We start from the raw sequence: 15,599 nt of genomic DNA, 5'->3' as shown, positions 1-15,599 counted from the left end.
AAGTTGTGATGAAGTTAGCAACTTCTTCTTGTCACAGCTTAACCTCTGTCTGTGGGTGTGGATGACTGCTAACCGCTGCAGGAACAGTAACGGACGGGGAGTGTCCAGAGCCTGGATTTAAAACTAAGTGTTGTGGTGAAGAAGAAGAAGAAGAAGAAGAAGAAGAAGAAGAGAGAGAGTTGTGGTTGTAAAAAAAAAAATCCTTGACTATTCATGTTGTAGTATTCTTCTTTTTCTCTTCCCACCAAAAATATCCCAAACTGTCATTTCCATGACTTTTCGAGTCGGCCAGAGCATGGTGCATAAATATGGTGAGTACCGTTAACGCAACGCAACCCTTCATCTCTCTCACGTGTCAAAGTTTTGCAGTTAATTTCGGTTAAAGTTTTTAGGTAAACGTCAACTCATTAATCCAGGTAAATTTGTGCACGGATGTTTTCACGGGTCCACTGATTTTAGTTACAATCTTGTTGTTGTTTTTGTTTTTTAGTCCTTAGGGAATGAAAAATAAAATACTGTAACTGGAACTTGTGCAACTTCCGGGCAGCAGTTTACTTCTTCTGAGTTTTTTCTTTTTTCTTTTTTCCTCGATCAAAATGTTCAGGAGCAGGTAGGAAACTGTGAAGTAGTAGATTTACCTCCGTGGTGTGCATCATCTCTCTGCTGTGCTCCTCACCACCCACCGGGTTCAACAACCAGCTGTACAGTCGTGTTGCAAGAGAAAAATACCTTTAATGTGCTCCACAGTGGGATAGAACAAACAGCCGCAGCTCCATTTGTGCATCAGTGAAATACAAATCATTATCATTTTATAATATCCTCTATTTGTAACAGTTTGGCCAGAGACAGGACTGGGTGATATGTGAGAATATATATATCCTCTTAGATTTTGGATGTATTTGTTTTGTGATATGGCACAGTAGTGCACAAATGCTGCACAATAGTGACATTACGTTTTCGTACTTACCAGACTGTTGGACTTCTTCTAATACTTGCAGTTACCCATATAGTTGGAATATATCCACATTAATGATGATTATTAATAAGAAAATCTCATTGTGTTAATATTTTTTTAATGTACCTACAATATTGTTACAATTTTGACATTGAGGTATTTGGTAAAAATAAATGATATATTGTGATAAATGGTTTTAGTGATCAGTCCTACGGTTAGGGCAATATAACCAAGATCATACTGTGTGCATATGCTTATAAATGTACTGAAATCTAGTGTATTAGTGTTATTAAAATGAAATTGAGGAGATTTCAAAAAAGATTACTTAAAATATTGTGATATAGCTTCAAGGCCAGTTTACCAAAAAAAAAAAAAGAATGATTACTATCTATGGATTCGAGAGTTGAAATTAATGATTGATTAACTGCAGTGAAGCAATAATTGTGTGAATCAGTTGACCATTTAATTTTGGAAACAAAAATGGCACAAAGTCACTGGTAGTTTCCTGTTTTCTCAGTGATATAGTAAACTGATTATCTTAGATTTTTGGACTGTTGGCTTGACAAAACAGGATATTTAGTCCTCATCCGGCGCTCTAGAAACTTGTCGTTTTTCACTATTTGCTGACATTTACAGGGTAAACGATTCTTGATGATTAAATTACTCAAGCTGCTTCCCCTAATAGCTTGATGAGATGTTTTGTCATATTTTTATATTCTACCCCTGGATGAAACGCCTTTTAAATTGTATTTAATCCCAGTTCATAAGAATGTTATTTACCCCGTCAATAATGATGGTCAGCATGTGTGGATTCTCTGATGCTGTTGTCCTGAGACATGTATTTGTTTTGTGAGGCAGACACAGAGAGAGCAGTGGGACTGCTCAGACGCTACCAGGCCAACCTGACCAGTCCAGAGGAGCAGAGCCTGAAGACAAGCGTGGGCAAAGTGTCTGCCATCTTGGGCAGCCAGCTGTTCCAAGCCCTTCTTGGTAAGAAAAACACAGTGAATTGTCTTGTTTTGCAGAGCAGAGTCTTTCAAAACTCTGCTGTCTAACTCAAATTACATCACAGTTTTCTGAGGGAGGACTTTCTAAATAACTTTTTCTGGTTAACGCTGCCTTCTCTTAGGAGATGCTTTACAGCTTCGTTATTTCTTTGGTTTACCACATGTAGTTGTCGTAGGCTTTTTATTTGTGTTGTCATGTAATTGGCTTCAGGCAGACACAGGATGTAGACAGAGTCAGGTTGTATTAATTTGAATGGGAACTTAACTGAGTCTAAATGTTTCCCAATTAAGTCTTATGAAAGAGCCCTTTCAGTTTGCCTCACAAAGGTTTGCTGTATACCCTCCTCTGTAACATACTCAGATTGTAATGAAATCCTAATAAAGCCATACACAACAGTCTATCTATAGAGTGAGTTGTTATAAGCCCAGACTTGTCACACAGTGAGACCACAGTTCTTCTCTTGACTTACACAACAGGGCTGTATACGTAGGAAAGTATATAAACATGACGTAGATCTTTTCAAAGAAAAACAGAAACAGATTCACCGTCTCCAGAAATCTATAGTACGATGATATATCGAAGCTGCCGCAGGCTTAACTGATATTACTAATCCTTAAGTATCTCGAAGTGTGGATAGTTTCTACTGCGACTCATCTGAAGAGTCACTGACCAGCTACACCTTCATGACACGTTTGGTGTTTTGGAAAAGAGCTCAGTGAAGCCAGTGGGAATCTCAACCTCAGATCCTTTTTAAGGCAGATAAAGCACATTACTTGAGTTTAAGCAATGGTTGAGTGGTCCTTCTAATTACCACAGCCATGTCATAATGATGCCTGCCCCTGGGTCTGCTGTTGCTACTGCTGACCCACTGCTGCTTCGCTGCTGTGGGGGGGTAGGGGGGCGCTCAGGCAGCAGTTAAAGAAATAGAGTATGGTGTGGTTTTTTTCCAGTGCTGAACCTACTTTTATCACATCTCTTTTTGTTTGTCAGGGAGGCTTAGTGCAATTTTTACAGCTGATAAATCTTAATAATTTAAACTCAGAGTTGGTAGTGCAAGAGCAATGAAAGTTTAATGCGCCAAGACAGGATTTGTTGATGTTTTTGCTTGTTCTGCACCTCAGTGAATACAGAGGTTGGCTGTGGAACATTACCCCAAGAGGTGGTTGGGCCTCATTTGCTGTATTCCATCATTCTGAGACCAAATGTGTCTAAACAGTCAAGCAAGTCCCATTTCAAAAGCTACTTTTGACCAAGTATCCGCAAAACTAGCAATATTCCCATCAGACTTATCCACTTTGGTGAATGTGGTCAACATTATACATGGATCTGCTTAAAATCTGCATGACAGCATTGTGATTAGTCTCATTTCAACCACAAAGAACTTTCTCTATGGAGTAGCAACCTTTGGAGGCGTTTCCACTGCAGGGACCAGGGTCTAAATTATATTCTTGGGACATTATTTAACTCCCATAAAGTTCCTGTTTGGAGGGGGAGGACTTAAGTACTTTGTGGGCTTGCAGCACCAAACATTTTTGATTGGTGAAGTCCTCACAGCATGTTCGATTTTTGTTCATTGTCCTTCAACGCAGCAACATGGACATATGGAAGAAAGCATACAGCAGATGGACCAACTACAAACCTTACTTTTTCATAGGTTGGAGGAGTAATTTATCTAATTGTCATGAGTCTTTGGACCACAATGGTGGAAACAGGGTTATGTTGCACGGAGAGTTTCTTGGGCTTTGAGTTTCAGGTACTTTGGGTTGGAAATGTGGTGATTGTGAGCACATTAGCATGCTGGCATTTAGCTCAGAGCACTGCTGTGCCCAGTTTCAGCTACACAGGGCTGTTACCATGGTTGTAGGCTCTCTGTCTTGTTACAGGGCAGTTACATACTGACCTGTTGACTCACTCTGGTCAGCTAAAAGCAACAGTTTAGCAAAGATTGATACAAGACATTTATTCTCACCATTTGTACCCATTTAATCAGTATTTTCACCGTGACCTAAGTGTCATCCCGTGTGGGATAAACATGAAAGCAACAAAATGTCGCTTTCTGGAGAAAGATAGCTGATTGTTCAGTCTCATCTTCAGATAAACACCAACCTAGAATGTCAGTATTTGACTGACTCATACCTAAAGGGCTGAATAGTTGGATTCCCAGTAACAACATTCAGTATATCATATATCACTACACAAAACGACATGAACATTGCAGCAGAACAACTGGCTTATGATGTAGCATTTTATATCTGCCTTGCTGCCGAGCTAAATCTAGCTGTTGGTATATTATTATGATGACACAACGTCACCAGGGAATGTAGATTACCCTAGCTTTAGAAAATAAATATGACGGAGCAACCAAATGTGTTAGCTGTAGAATTAGATATAGCTGAGATGTACCAGCAGTAATGTCGCTAAAGTAAAGGTTAAATTTAGTTTCTTCATTCTCAATAATCTAACATAGCCAAAAATAGACAAATTACCCCATCAATGCATATTCTGCAAACAGCTGTGTTTAATTTTTTAATAATACATTGTGACTTTCTTTCACTCACCTCCAAAACAAAAGCTTGTGCTAGCCAGATTGAGATCTTAATCACAGGAGATGGTGGCGCTTACATGGTTAACAATGGCATCTCTGTAATAGCTTAATTCAATGTACAATTGTAATCTAGTAACATTGACATCAGATGTAAGATACTTGGTTATTTGTTTGAGTGAAGGGGACTCAGAGAGGATTAGCTTTCCAAATCAGGATTCCAAGCATTCCTCACAAAGAATGTTCAATCAGAGTCGAGGCCGAGGTAGGCAGGAAAATAAACTGCTCTTGGCGGCCTTGCCAAGCTTCCTCCACAACTCTCCCGGCTCTCTGGCTCATCTGTGCAGAGTTTGAGGGTAGAGGAAGAAGAAGAGGCCCGTGGTCAATGAGGCTCAGGTGCAGGGCCGACGAGGCTTCACCCCTCATTCAACATGTGGTTCGTATCAGGGGAGGCAGAGTGGAGGAGCAGCACTAATAGGAATACAGTGCAGTGTAAACATTACTCATCCTCCTATCCTTTCCTGTTGTGTTTGACTTCACAAGCTCAGGGCCATGTGAACCGGTTCAGTTCGGACCATTTTTGCGTTGCCTTTGTCAGTGTGGTGTAGGGATGAAAAAGGGGAGCGCTGGCGTTGTTGTGAACTTTTTGTCTTCAGATGAAAACTTGACGGTAAAAAAGAAAGTATTGTCATTAAAAAGAGCTGCTGTATTCGTCTTTCTTGAAGACTGCAATTGGCATCGCAGTACAGCATTTGTCTTTAGGAGATATCTTCTAACTTTGATGCTCTGTGGGAAGTAAAGAGGTGTTTGATACAGTGTGGGAAGGAAGGTTCACTACTGGCCACTTGATTGGATGTCTGCATGGTTGCACAGTCACGAACAAAGGTTGCCTCAACTGTGCATCCATCCTTTTGTTCCAACATACAAACATGCAGTGGGAGGCATGCGGTGGGAGGCGTGGGGTTGGAGGTGGGTGGGGGAGCTGTTCGCAGGGAGTTGGGGCACACATACAAACAGACACACGTTAAATTACTGAGTAAACGCCTGGGGAATAGTTTATCGAGGCGGTGACAAGGGGGTGAATTGTTTGCCCTGCCTTGAAATTGTGACCTAGTTTCCTGTGAATGTGTTATTCTAGTGAGCGGTGGGTTGCTCATCGTCATGTAAAGAACCAGGGGCGCGTTCCATTTTTTAAAACATTTTTTTGTTGCATGATTCACCCAGGCAGGCAATGCAGAGATGACTCCAGTCCAACTGAATAGGTGCGTGACAAATAAAAGAGGCCTACAACACAGACAAACATCACTGACCCTGCACGGAGAGTGTGTGTAGGACGGGGAGAAGGTGCAGGAAACCCCCTATGACTGTGACAAAAAGGGCTCAGCGCTCCAACCAGACCATCCCAAAATAGTCCCGACATCAAAAAGAGATCTGGCAATAATTCCTGTGAGAGAGACTTCTGGCTTGGATTATGTATTTTGTTCCATGGAGAGGAATTTATGTGGTCTGCGAGGGCTGGAGCGGTTCAGAGATTTCTTTTTTTTTTTTTTTTTTTATGAAAGTCAGAGAAGTAAAAAAATAAAACCTCTCTGTACTTTGTGTGACTGTGAATCCTGATCTCATAACACTTCAAGACCTGATTGAGCACTTTTCTCTGTTTTGTTACCTCTGCCAGGAATAGATGAGCGCTGTAACTGAAAGTGTTAGTTGTGTGAAAGCAAGCCAGGTGTCCGGGTTGCAGCTTTAAGCACAAATTCTGCAAGACTTAACAGATGCAACATTTTCAAGGCTTTTTTAAAGATGAACTTACCAATGTTTGTGAACAAATGGTCAAATGAGTAAATGTACGAAAGGTGTCACTCATATTGATGATCCTGTAGAGGATTATCGCCGAACTATACAGTTCTATACACAAGCTTTTTTGTTTCTTTTAGCTCTTTTAGCTTGCAACTTTACCATTTAGGGTTGTTCTCAATGATCTCACGAGCAACAGTGCAAATGTCATTACAAATTAGGGAACTATGGATGCATGACATGGATTTGTTTCAACTGACACCGATAACATATAATTACCTGCTCCTCGTGGTCGAGTTCCACATGTTTATATTTCAAAAACAAGTTCATAACCTGTAGTTTATGAACACCCGAGGGTAAGACAGGCAAAGATGAAGTTAGCAAAGATGGATCATTTAATATTCTGTTCCTCCAATGTGACTTGTTGCATTAACAATGCAGACTTCCTCCCTCCTCTCAAAACCCTTGTGGAACCTGTGTCGCAAATTGCAGTTGTGTTGTTGTCTTCGTCTTCTTCTTCTTCTTTTGTCTTCCTCTTCTTGTTTGCTTTTATGGGCAGTCTGCAAACCAACTTCACAGGTGCATACTGCCACATACTGCATCTGAGTCTAGATGAAAGCAATTTGGCTGAATATTGTCTGCTCTATATCTTGGCTATAAATTGTACAGATACCAATAAATTGCAGATAATATACTATTTATCGGACCAATAAATCACCATTGCTATGCAGGTCGCAACAATATACATACCAGGGCTATTATTAACCTTAGCCAGCAGGCTAGCAAAACATGCTGAGGTAGACATTATCTTTTTTTGAACAAAATTACTCACTGTCTTAGGACACGCTCATCATCTTAGCAGTCTCCAGTTGCTCACTGAAGATGCAGATTGGATGCTACAGAGATGTAATCTAGGAATCGTAGTCCGATAAAAGGCAAAGTTATCAACATGAGGTAAAACATTATTTCCGACGTAGTTCCCACTGCAGCGGTTCCGACCACTCAGCAGGACATACACAGGGTGGCATAAACCAAAAAGAATATAGATAATGATCAATCCACTCTATGCTACCCACCCAACACCAAGCTGTGAACTTTTAGAGCATTGAGAAGCTGAAGAGTCAAACTTCACAAAACCTGAACAAGTGAATATGATACTATTATATTTTACACAACTCCCAATGAATGCTTGTGTTGCTCCTTGTCTACCACTGCCCGCAGACGTCAGTAAATCGATTAATGCAGATTTAAGGAAAAAGATAGCAACCAACAAATAAAGCCCAGTGACAGAATGAGGTGTATCACTAATCAGGCCTTCCAGTGTTGTTGTGTTTGTATGTGCCTGCGAAAGTGTGTATATGCAAGCAGGACCCAGAGTATGTGTGTGTCTGCATGCATATAGGAGTTTGTGTAAGTGAGGTTGCTCTTTACTCAGCTGTGCAACAATCTCCTCTGCCCACACATGGCTTCACTCCTCCACATTCAGACACAGTGATGAGTCACATGCTCCATTCTTACACTTTTGTTCTCACAGTGTCTTATTGGGACATACTGACTCGTATCTCTCTGTCTCGCACTCATACACAACACAGAGAGGAGCTTTCTTTGCGTCTTCCACAGAAGATACACATTGCCAGTAGAATGAGACGTGTTTTAAACGTATTCAGTTTCTCCAGCCATCCTTCTCAAATGTGTCTTTGTGGTTCGTCTCATTCAGACTTTGAACTTTTCGGAAGTTGATGAACTCCCCAGCAACCTCTTTATGTCAACAGTGCAGTAACCAGGCCTGCGAGTGACATCAGCAAAATTGTCCCAGTGCATTCTCATCAAATGGCTGCCACTCAATAGGTGACCACAGGACAGGGGCATGTAATGAGCCAAGAGGTGATGAGTGGAGACGAGAGGAGAAGGGGAGGAGAGCTGAGGGGTTCAGTCCGAAAAGAAAAAGAAAACTTAAAAAAAGAACGGGGGAGGAGTTGAGCAACATGCCGTACTATTTATGTTGTTCTATTAACGGATACCTTCAAATGCAGAATCTGTAGGCAACAGACAAGATCTGGAATCTGAGGTGTTCTGGTTTTTTGTTTGTAGTCCAAGTAGTATTGACCAATCACATTTGAGTGGGCTTTGGTTGCATGCAGCTAAACATCCTGTGCAGAGAGCTAAAGAGATGGAACACTCTGGTCGATATGCAATCTTCAATTATTATCTGCACTCATAGGCAGATGAATTAAGAGTTGCCTCTCAACTCCATCTCCATTCTCGTGTCTCAAGTTGCTGGTCGGTCTGTAAATGATGACCGGCGTATGAAAGAGGAAGTCCTGGCTAGATATCTGTTAGCCATTTTGCAGATAGGCGGATATTTTATGGCACCAGTGGTACTCGTGCCAGATGGATGTATGTTTGATTGCCCCCATATTTACTACTATAGGGACTGTATACAGTTATTTCTGCCCCACTTCTCCTTTAAAGAACCTGGTTTCTGTGAGTCTTTGTATTATGGTTAGTTGTGTTATTTACCTTGCTAGCTGCGTGGCTCAGGCTGACAGTGTCATTCATGTTTCTCAGAGCCTGAATCCTGCTGACTTTGGTGACACCCTGAAGTTTCCTCTTGCCCCACTAGTAGGTTGACATTTGTGGTTTTGAGTGAAACTATTGAATAAATTGTTATGAAATTTAGAACCGAGATTGACTTTCTATTTAGGGTGAATTGTAATAACACTGGTTATCCTTAACATTCAGGGCTGTCACCATTGAAAAAATATATCCAATAATTTGGTTTGTGACCAAAAACCTGTGAAACCAATGAGATTCCCCATCCGCTATATATCCTATAACCTGCTATATAAACATTAACATGTTAGCTTTGTCCCTGTGAGCATGTTAGCAGGCTGACGTTAGCCTTACAGGTCTTCTAGCATCACTATAGATTTTCTGATTCCTGTGGGTGTCAAAATCGAGTCCTAGATTCATCCCGATTTCTCCTTTAAATATTATTTCTCAATTTTCTAATCGGTCATTTAAAACACAAATTGAAACACGCTATAGTTTGTGGGTTTGGACCCTGATTGCATCGTGACCTCTGTCTCAGGGGTAAAAAGAAGGTAAAAGTCACGACGCAAGAAAAAATAAATCATGTATAGAAATAAAAGTTGTTTTGATGCATCACAATAATCGGATCAGAGCTGTCTAGAGATTCACGTTGACCAAGTGACATTTTGTTGAATATGTCTATGAAGGTAACATTCCTTTGTACTGCTACTACAATCACATTAAGCATCACCGCTCATCCTTTGATGTAAACGTTCAGGAAATAACTTCAACAGCACTGAAATCCAAGTATGTTACAGGATATGAATGTCCTACTGTTCAGCTAGGGGGCAGTGTCTGCATTTATTCATCTGTGTGGGGACTCATGTACCCTCCCCCTAAAATGGTGCTTCAAAGCAACTAGAGTGGAAATGACCCAGAGTGTAAACATGATTTGTGATGATGTTAAACTAAGAGTCAGGAAGTAGATAAATGTTGATGTTTGTGCTACATTTTGTTCAGATCGAATGAAGTATTATAATGTGGGCACTGACTTGATGATTTACTCATTCAGTACCTGAGTCATATGAGATGAGCAACAAGATAAGAAAGGCGCTTGCAAATGCAGAGACATAACTTCCATATAAACAGACGGCTCCCACCCCCACATTTTCACCCAGCGCACCACTGAGGGATACAGACATTTCCCAATGTGCCCATGATTGATCAGTGGATTCTTTTACACACCCAACCAACCAGCTGAGAAGCTACGAACTAGAAATAAAGACTACAGAGTAAGAAAAAAAAGGCACTCACAACTAATGTTTACAATTATCCAAGTGAAGAAAAAATAAGCTCCTCATTGTCTTTATTTTTCTCACAGATATTCAGGAGTGTTACGAGGTGACCTTGCAACTGAACAAAGAACAAACAGTTGTGAAAGAAGACAGCAGGCAGGATGCGTGGGAGGTAAATTTTTTTTCCCTTCTTTACATTATAGATTGGAGAAAATATGCTCAGTGTTTACGTTGTATGTTGTGTTGTGTGCTGTGCTTTGCCTCCTGGCTGCGCACTAAGGTTACTCAGCAGCCAGCGCAAGGTGTCACTACCTGCGTCCTCTGCACTCCTACATGGATGAAGTGCTGTCATGAGTCACGCCGGTGATGACTTCAACCTGGTGACTGAGTGTCAGACGGAGAAAAAAAAAAGTTGGAGGCAGGAACACATGGATGGAGGGTGAAGAGGAAATTAGACAGTGTCAAAAGAGCGCTGATTACCATTTGCTCATCAGTGGGCTGCACACATGAAGTCAGGCAGTCCTCTCATTATAACAAGTGTTTTCAGTCACATGGTTATGTAGAATATTTTAGTGTAAAACAAACTGAACTGAAGGGAGAAGAGCTGCATTTTGAGTAGATTTAAGCCTTGTGCAGATATTTACCAAGGAGCATCAGAGAGCTCAGCACGTGAAATATCAATTAAGTGGTTAAAGATATGGATAATTTTGTTTGTCGTTCCATGTCACTGATCTTCTAATGGCCTTTGGATGGGTTGGAACCCCTGACTTCACATCACTCGCATGATTTAATATCGCTTCATAACTTTCCTTCAGCGATGCCAAAATGTTCATGAAATTGATCTTTGGCTGACTTCTATAGCCCATTAAGTGAATGATCTTTGGCCTGTTCTTTAGCAGAGATTAGCAAAACACTATAGGTTCTGCTTAATGTGCGTGTGTGTGTGTGTGTGTGTGTGTTTTGTCTGCAGTCACAGTGACACAACCTTTGTCTCTGTGTCTCTCAGATTGACATTAACTTCAAAAAAGAGAGAAAGAACTCAACAAAATTTGAAAACTGAGTTTTTAAAATTGAATTTAAGGCACAACAGGCAGCTTTGATACCTTCGAATGACGAACTGGATCTTTCGCAGAAACATCAGACTCACTTTATCAAATTATGTGTGCCTGACAGAGGCCTCGAACAGCTTATTTCCCCACAACAGGAAATGTAATAGTCCATTCTCTAAACCTAGGTTTGTCTAAAATGTTCTGGTTCCTGTTTAATACATTTAGAGGCGTGCAAGCTAGCAATAGTTTACTGATATGATATTAGCAATTCCTTACATGTGTACTATAACACCACAGAAATGGGAATTGGCACTTACCTTACCTTTAGAGGATTATAGTCTTGGTAGTGTTACTTTCAACTGAGCCCACTAGAAAATGGTTTTAAAGCTTTTCTCAGATTTGAGTGTGTCACAAAAGCTCTTCAGTGAGCAGAAATGTATCTGGAGACATCTAACATGCTGATCAAGGCTCAAAAAAATTGGGTCAAAAGAAGGAGCTAAACATGCCAGCACAAGAAAGAAAATAAATACAACAACAGGAGTAGAATGTGTTTTTATTGAAAGATTGTTTTTGGCATCTGTTCTTTTAATTCATAATTTATAGTAGGGATAGAGAAACATGGAAAAAAGAAAGACTCCCAGTCCACTGCAGTTGCACAGTTCACATTTAAGACCAGGGTTGCAAAAAATAGTCTGATTGTATGTTGTGTGCAAGTTTATTGTCTCTTTTTCTAGTTTTAAGTCTTCTTAAATGCAGCATGAGGTTCATTTTGTGCATTTTGGTCTCTTAAAGACTGAAATAGACGATAAAGCAGGATGCTTTCCTAAATGGTTAACACAATGTGTCCTCGGGATGTCCTCTCCAGCTCCGCCCTTTTTGTCCAAATATGGACACTCCAAAATACCAAGATGCCAAAACCAGTAACGCCCAACTCAAAGCTTCAAAACAGTAGTCCACTAACCAGTGGGTGATGTCCTGGTGGGTTTACACTGTCACCTTTCTGATCCATCGCTGAGCAGGGCTGAAACATGAAGCGTGTGGGTGTTGGGTTCAGTACCAGAACGATCAATAAGTGAACATATTTGCAATTAATGTGTTTTAAGTGAGGTATAGTTTAAACCCTTTTCTGTACCTTTTAGCACTGTAGTATAAAGGTGATCGTGAAATTACAAATTTCAATCCTCACGAGATAAAAGATTTAATCCAACGTTATTTCTTCATGCTTAACAGCCCCTCCTCCCAGTCAATCACTTAATGGCAGTATGTTTTTGAAATTCATGTGCTAAGTCTCAACTGGATTATGTACGATCAGCTGAACTGAAGTAAACTTGTCATTTACTGGACTGTATTAAATGAAAGCTTTAGTGCAGAGGACATTGTTGTCCAGTTTATGATGGATCCTAAACCTTCAATGAGTGACAGAGTTCGTATGCATGTGTAACGCTGTGTAAAAAAGACATACCACGGAATATACTGACAATGTATTTTCTGACAATGCAAGGTTTGAAAAGTAATCAAAATTTGTCTGAAGAACCGCAGACCTGTCAGAGCCTTAATGAGCAGTTGATTTGTTATATTTTGGACATTAATTATGTAAAAATCAACCTTTGTAGATGATTTAAATTGAATACTGATATCCTGTGTTGTGTCTACTACTCTGATATTGTTAAATAAATAATAAATTTCTATACATTTGTCAGTGTTAAGAGACTGTACTACCATGTGGCAGAAGCTGATTTCCACACTGTCAGCTATTTACTTATGACTTTAGTTGAATACTTCAATCAGGTATTCATGACTTTTAGCTACTTGTTGAGACTTGTCTGGTTGCTTGCTACATAGGTGTTATGAGCTTTCAGTCACAACAGTGCACAGATGTTACAGCTGACTTGCAAAACTTCCACTTACTATTGCAAAAGTTACCCCTGTTAGGTATTCACTTAAATAAGTCAGTTAAGCAGCCTACACATTTTTTAAGAAATACTTTTCTGTTGCTGGCATATCATAGATATATGAAAAAGTTTGACCCTCATAGGTTCACACATACGTTTCTCAAATTTCAAGGTGAAGCTCTATTTTCATTAAACAATTCAGGAGCAGACAATAAAATGCAATTGTAGCCCCCTCCATGCTACACATAATAAGAAAGGCAATAAGTTAGAACAGAGTTTATACATACATGTACTCAGATGCAATAAGAAAAGTTATATTGAAAATAGAAAACTTTGTGGGCGATAGCTGGGACTGAGGATACTGCAAACAGAGGTGCTGTGGAAACAGCCAGAAAGAAAGTTCCATGTAAAAAACGGCTTTACAAGCGAGTCTGTTATTTGTGATTAAAGTTGGGGAACACATGTCATGTCATGTCATATCTTATTAAAAAGACAATTTTAGCAGATATTACCATGCTGAAAATGTTCAATAGCTCTGATGCCAATTTATCAGTATGAAGTGTTTTGAACCCAACTATATGATATAATATAGAGGATATTTTATTAAAAATCTCTTTATATTTGGAATAATTTGCTTGTTAATATGTCTGAGAAAATAGGTGTAACTTCTGTTATTATATAATTTTGTTATATAAACATATTAAAACACAAATACCAACACATTCGACTATCTTGGTATCGACGAGTCAAAAACAGTCACGGTGACTGGTCCATGACGAGCTGAGCCCAGAGAAGTGCGGGAGAACTGAACTAATTAGCACCTTTTATGTAATGATTGGTCAATGTTTGTTAGGCTGATGTAGAGTCAAATCTGTCAGCTCTGTCAGGCCTTCTCTCTTTAATTAGATAAACTGGTCATATATGTTAGATAACACACAGGGGAAGATCACCAGCAGCAGATGTCAGTCCACACAGTGTGACACGTTCCCTCTTCCTGTGCACTTTCCTCGTCATTTTGAGCGCCATGTTTTTTTCTGTTACTCCCATAGTCGAGGATCTAAACCACAAACTCTGACAGCGGCTTGAACTTTACTCTGCCGACCTAAAGCTCCTCTCTGTGTATTCTGTGATCCACCCTGTCTAGCCTCTAATTCATTGCAGCAGGGCTCCTGATTTTCTCCTCCATGCTTCCTTCTCTGGATCCCAGCTGCTTGTGGGGCCCGGGCACAGTCCTGGAGAGAGGGAAAGGGAAGTTTGAGGGAGAAAGAAAAGGGAGATGCTTAATGGAAACCCAGTGAGGTGCTCATCAGTATTCTAGCCATGCTGTCACCTGAGTGGAGGATGGGAGGGAAACTAAATGAGTCTGCAAATTCCCTGATTTGGTGCAGAGTAGCAGGTGAGAGCGGAGAATAGCTCCTTTGGAGAGGAAATGAAAGAAGCCATGATAGAAGATGCTGTTTTTATTAGTCTAATTGATTTCATAATTAGGAGGTAATTAGTGATTTGGTTACGAGAACCTTTTGATGTGTTTTGTTTGATTTTCATTATCAGTCGAAGCTGCAGTATGGCAAAGTGCGATCTCCAGCAAATGTCGTGATTTTAATACTTTTTCTTCCAATGAAGAAGAAAATTGTAATGCATTAATGATAATTCCTGGTAAATGGGAAATACATAAATAATTGCAATAGGATATTTCTCATCATATCATGCAGCCCTGTTAATCGTGGAATAACTAAGAAATGAACGACCAACAGAAAATGAAACATTTCATACAATCTGAATATTGCATGAGTTGAAATGACTTATTGATGGACACAGCAAGCACGGTATGTCTGCACTATGTTGCATATGCGAGTGTTTAAGTGTATGTGCACAGTGCAAAGGGCCTACTCTTAGCTGCCTCTATCAGACAAGGCAGGCTGCTGAGTGGGGGGTGCAGCTTTGGCACTGGCAACGTCAGTTGACCTGCCTGTCAGCGCTGCCATGTGGGAATAGAGCCGTCACAGAAAAACTCACTTAGCATCGCTGGAATATGACATAGTATACTTGATCTATAGCAGCGCAAAAATAAAGAAAATGTTTGCATAAACTTGATATTGAAGGTCTGTTTTTGCTCTCCTCCTGTTGGTTGCAGTGATGCCAGCAGCCTGCATGCTTTGGGCTTTGTGTGTATTTATATAAACATGTTTAAGCTCAAGCTCAAGAGCTGAGTTGGTGCCTGATCAGTGGTAACTTTAAAAAAAAAAAAAAAAGTTTGCAGCAGTGATGGCCTTCTCTAAAGGCTGCCCTCTGCTGTCAGTTAAGGGTGTGTGTGGTCTGAACTGTGGGGATGGTCTCAGTGAACTTCAGGTACTGAAGACGCTGTGGTGATTGGTTACGGGTTTCTGCTGCTTTTGTTTAAATTGGCTGGGTTTCTTTTTTCATAAAGTACGAGATATTATCCACCCAGTCGAGTTCTGCGCTGCTCTGGCACGTGACTGTTTCCACAACAAATAGCACTGTGTTTTGTCTTGCTCTTACATTTTTTAGATT

At 40.3% G+C, this 15,599-nt stretch overlaps 1 protein-coding gene across 14 annotated transcripts in view; it reads left to right on the top strand.

The window, feature by feature from the left end:
- Positions 1-15,599, top strand: part of dlg3 (discs, large homolog 3 (Drosophila)) — an 87,448-nt gene that overhangs the window by 693 nt on the left and 71,156 nt on the right. For 6 of the 14 annotated variants that reach the window (XM_037076612.1, XM_037076607.1, XM_037076610.1 and 3 more), the window contains exons 1-3: positions 126-311; positions 1,814-1,945; positions 10,213-10,298. In XM_037076612.1, the coding sequence (XP_036932507.1) occupies positions 272-311; positions 1,814-1,945; positions 10,213-10,298 (258 nt within the window). In that variant the 5' untranslated portion in view covers positions 126-271. Of the gene's footprint in view, positions 1-125; positions 312-384; positions 417-604; positions 611-1,809; positions 1,946-10,009; positions 10,124-10,212; positions 10,299-15,599 lie in introns of those variants that run through there. The other 8 variants (XM_037076613.1, XM_037076603.1, XM_037076606.1 and 5 more) reach the window with 6 other exon arrangements.

Source organism: Acanthopagrus latus, chromosome 18 (assembly GCF_904848185.1).
Source record: "Acanthopagrus latus isolate v.2019 chromosome 18, fAcaLat1.1, whole genome shotgun sequence".
In the NCBI taxonomy this organism is placed as follows: domain Eukaryota; kingdom Metazoa; phylum Chordata; class Actinopteri; order Spariformes; family Sparidae; genus Acanthopagrus; species Acanthopagrus latus.
Note: the sequence above shows the minus strand (reverse complement) of the source record. Positions and strands in the feature narration are given on the sequence as shown.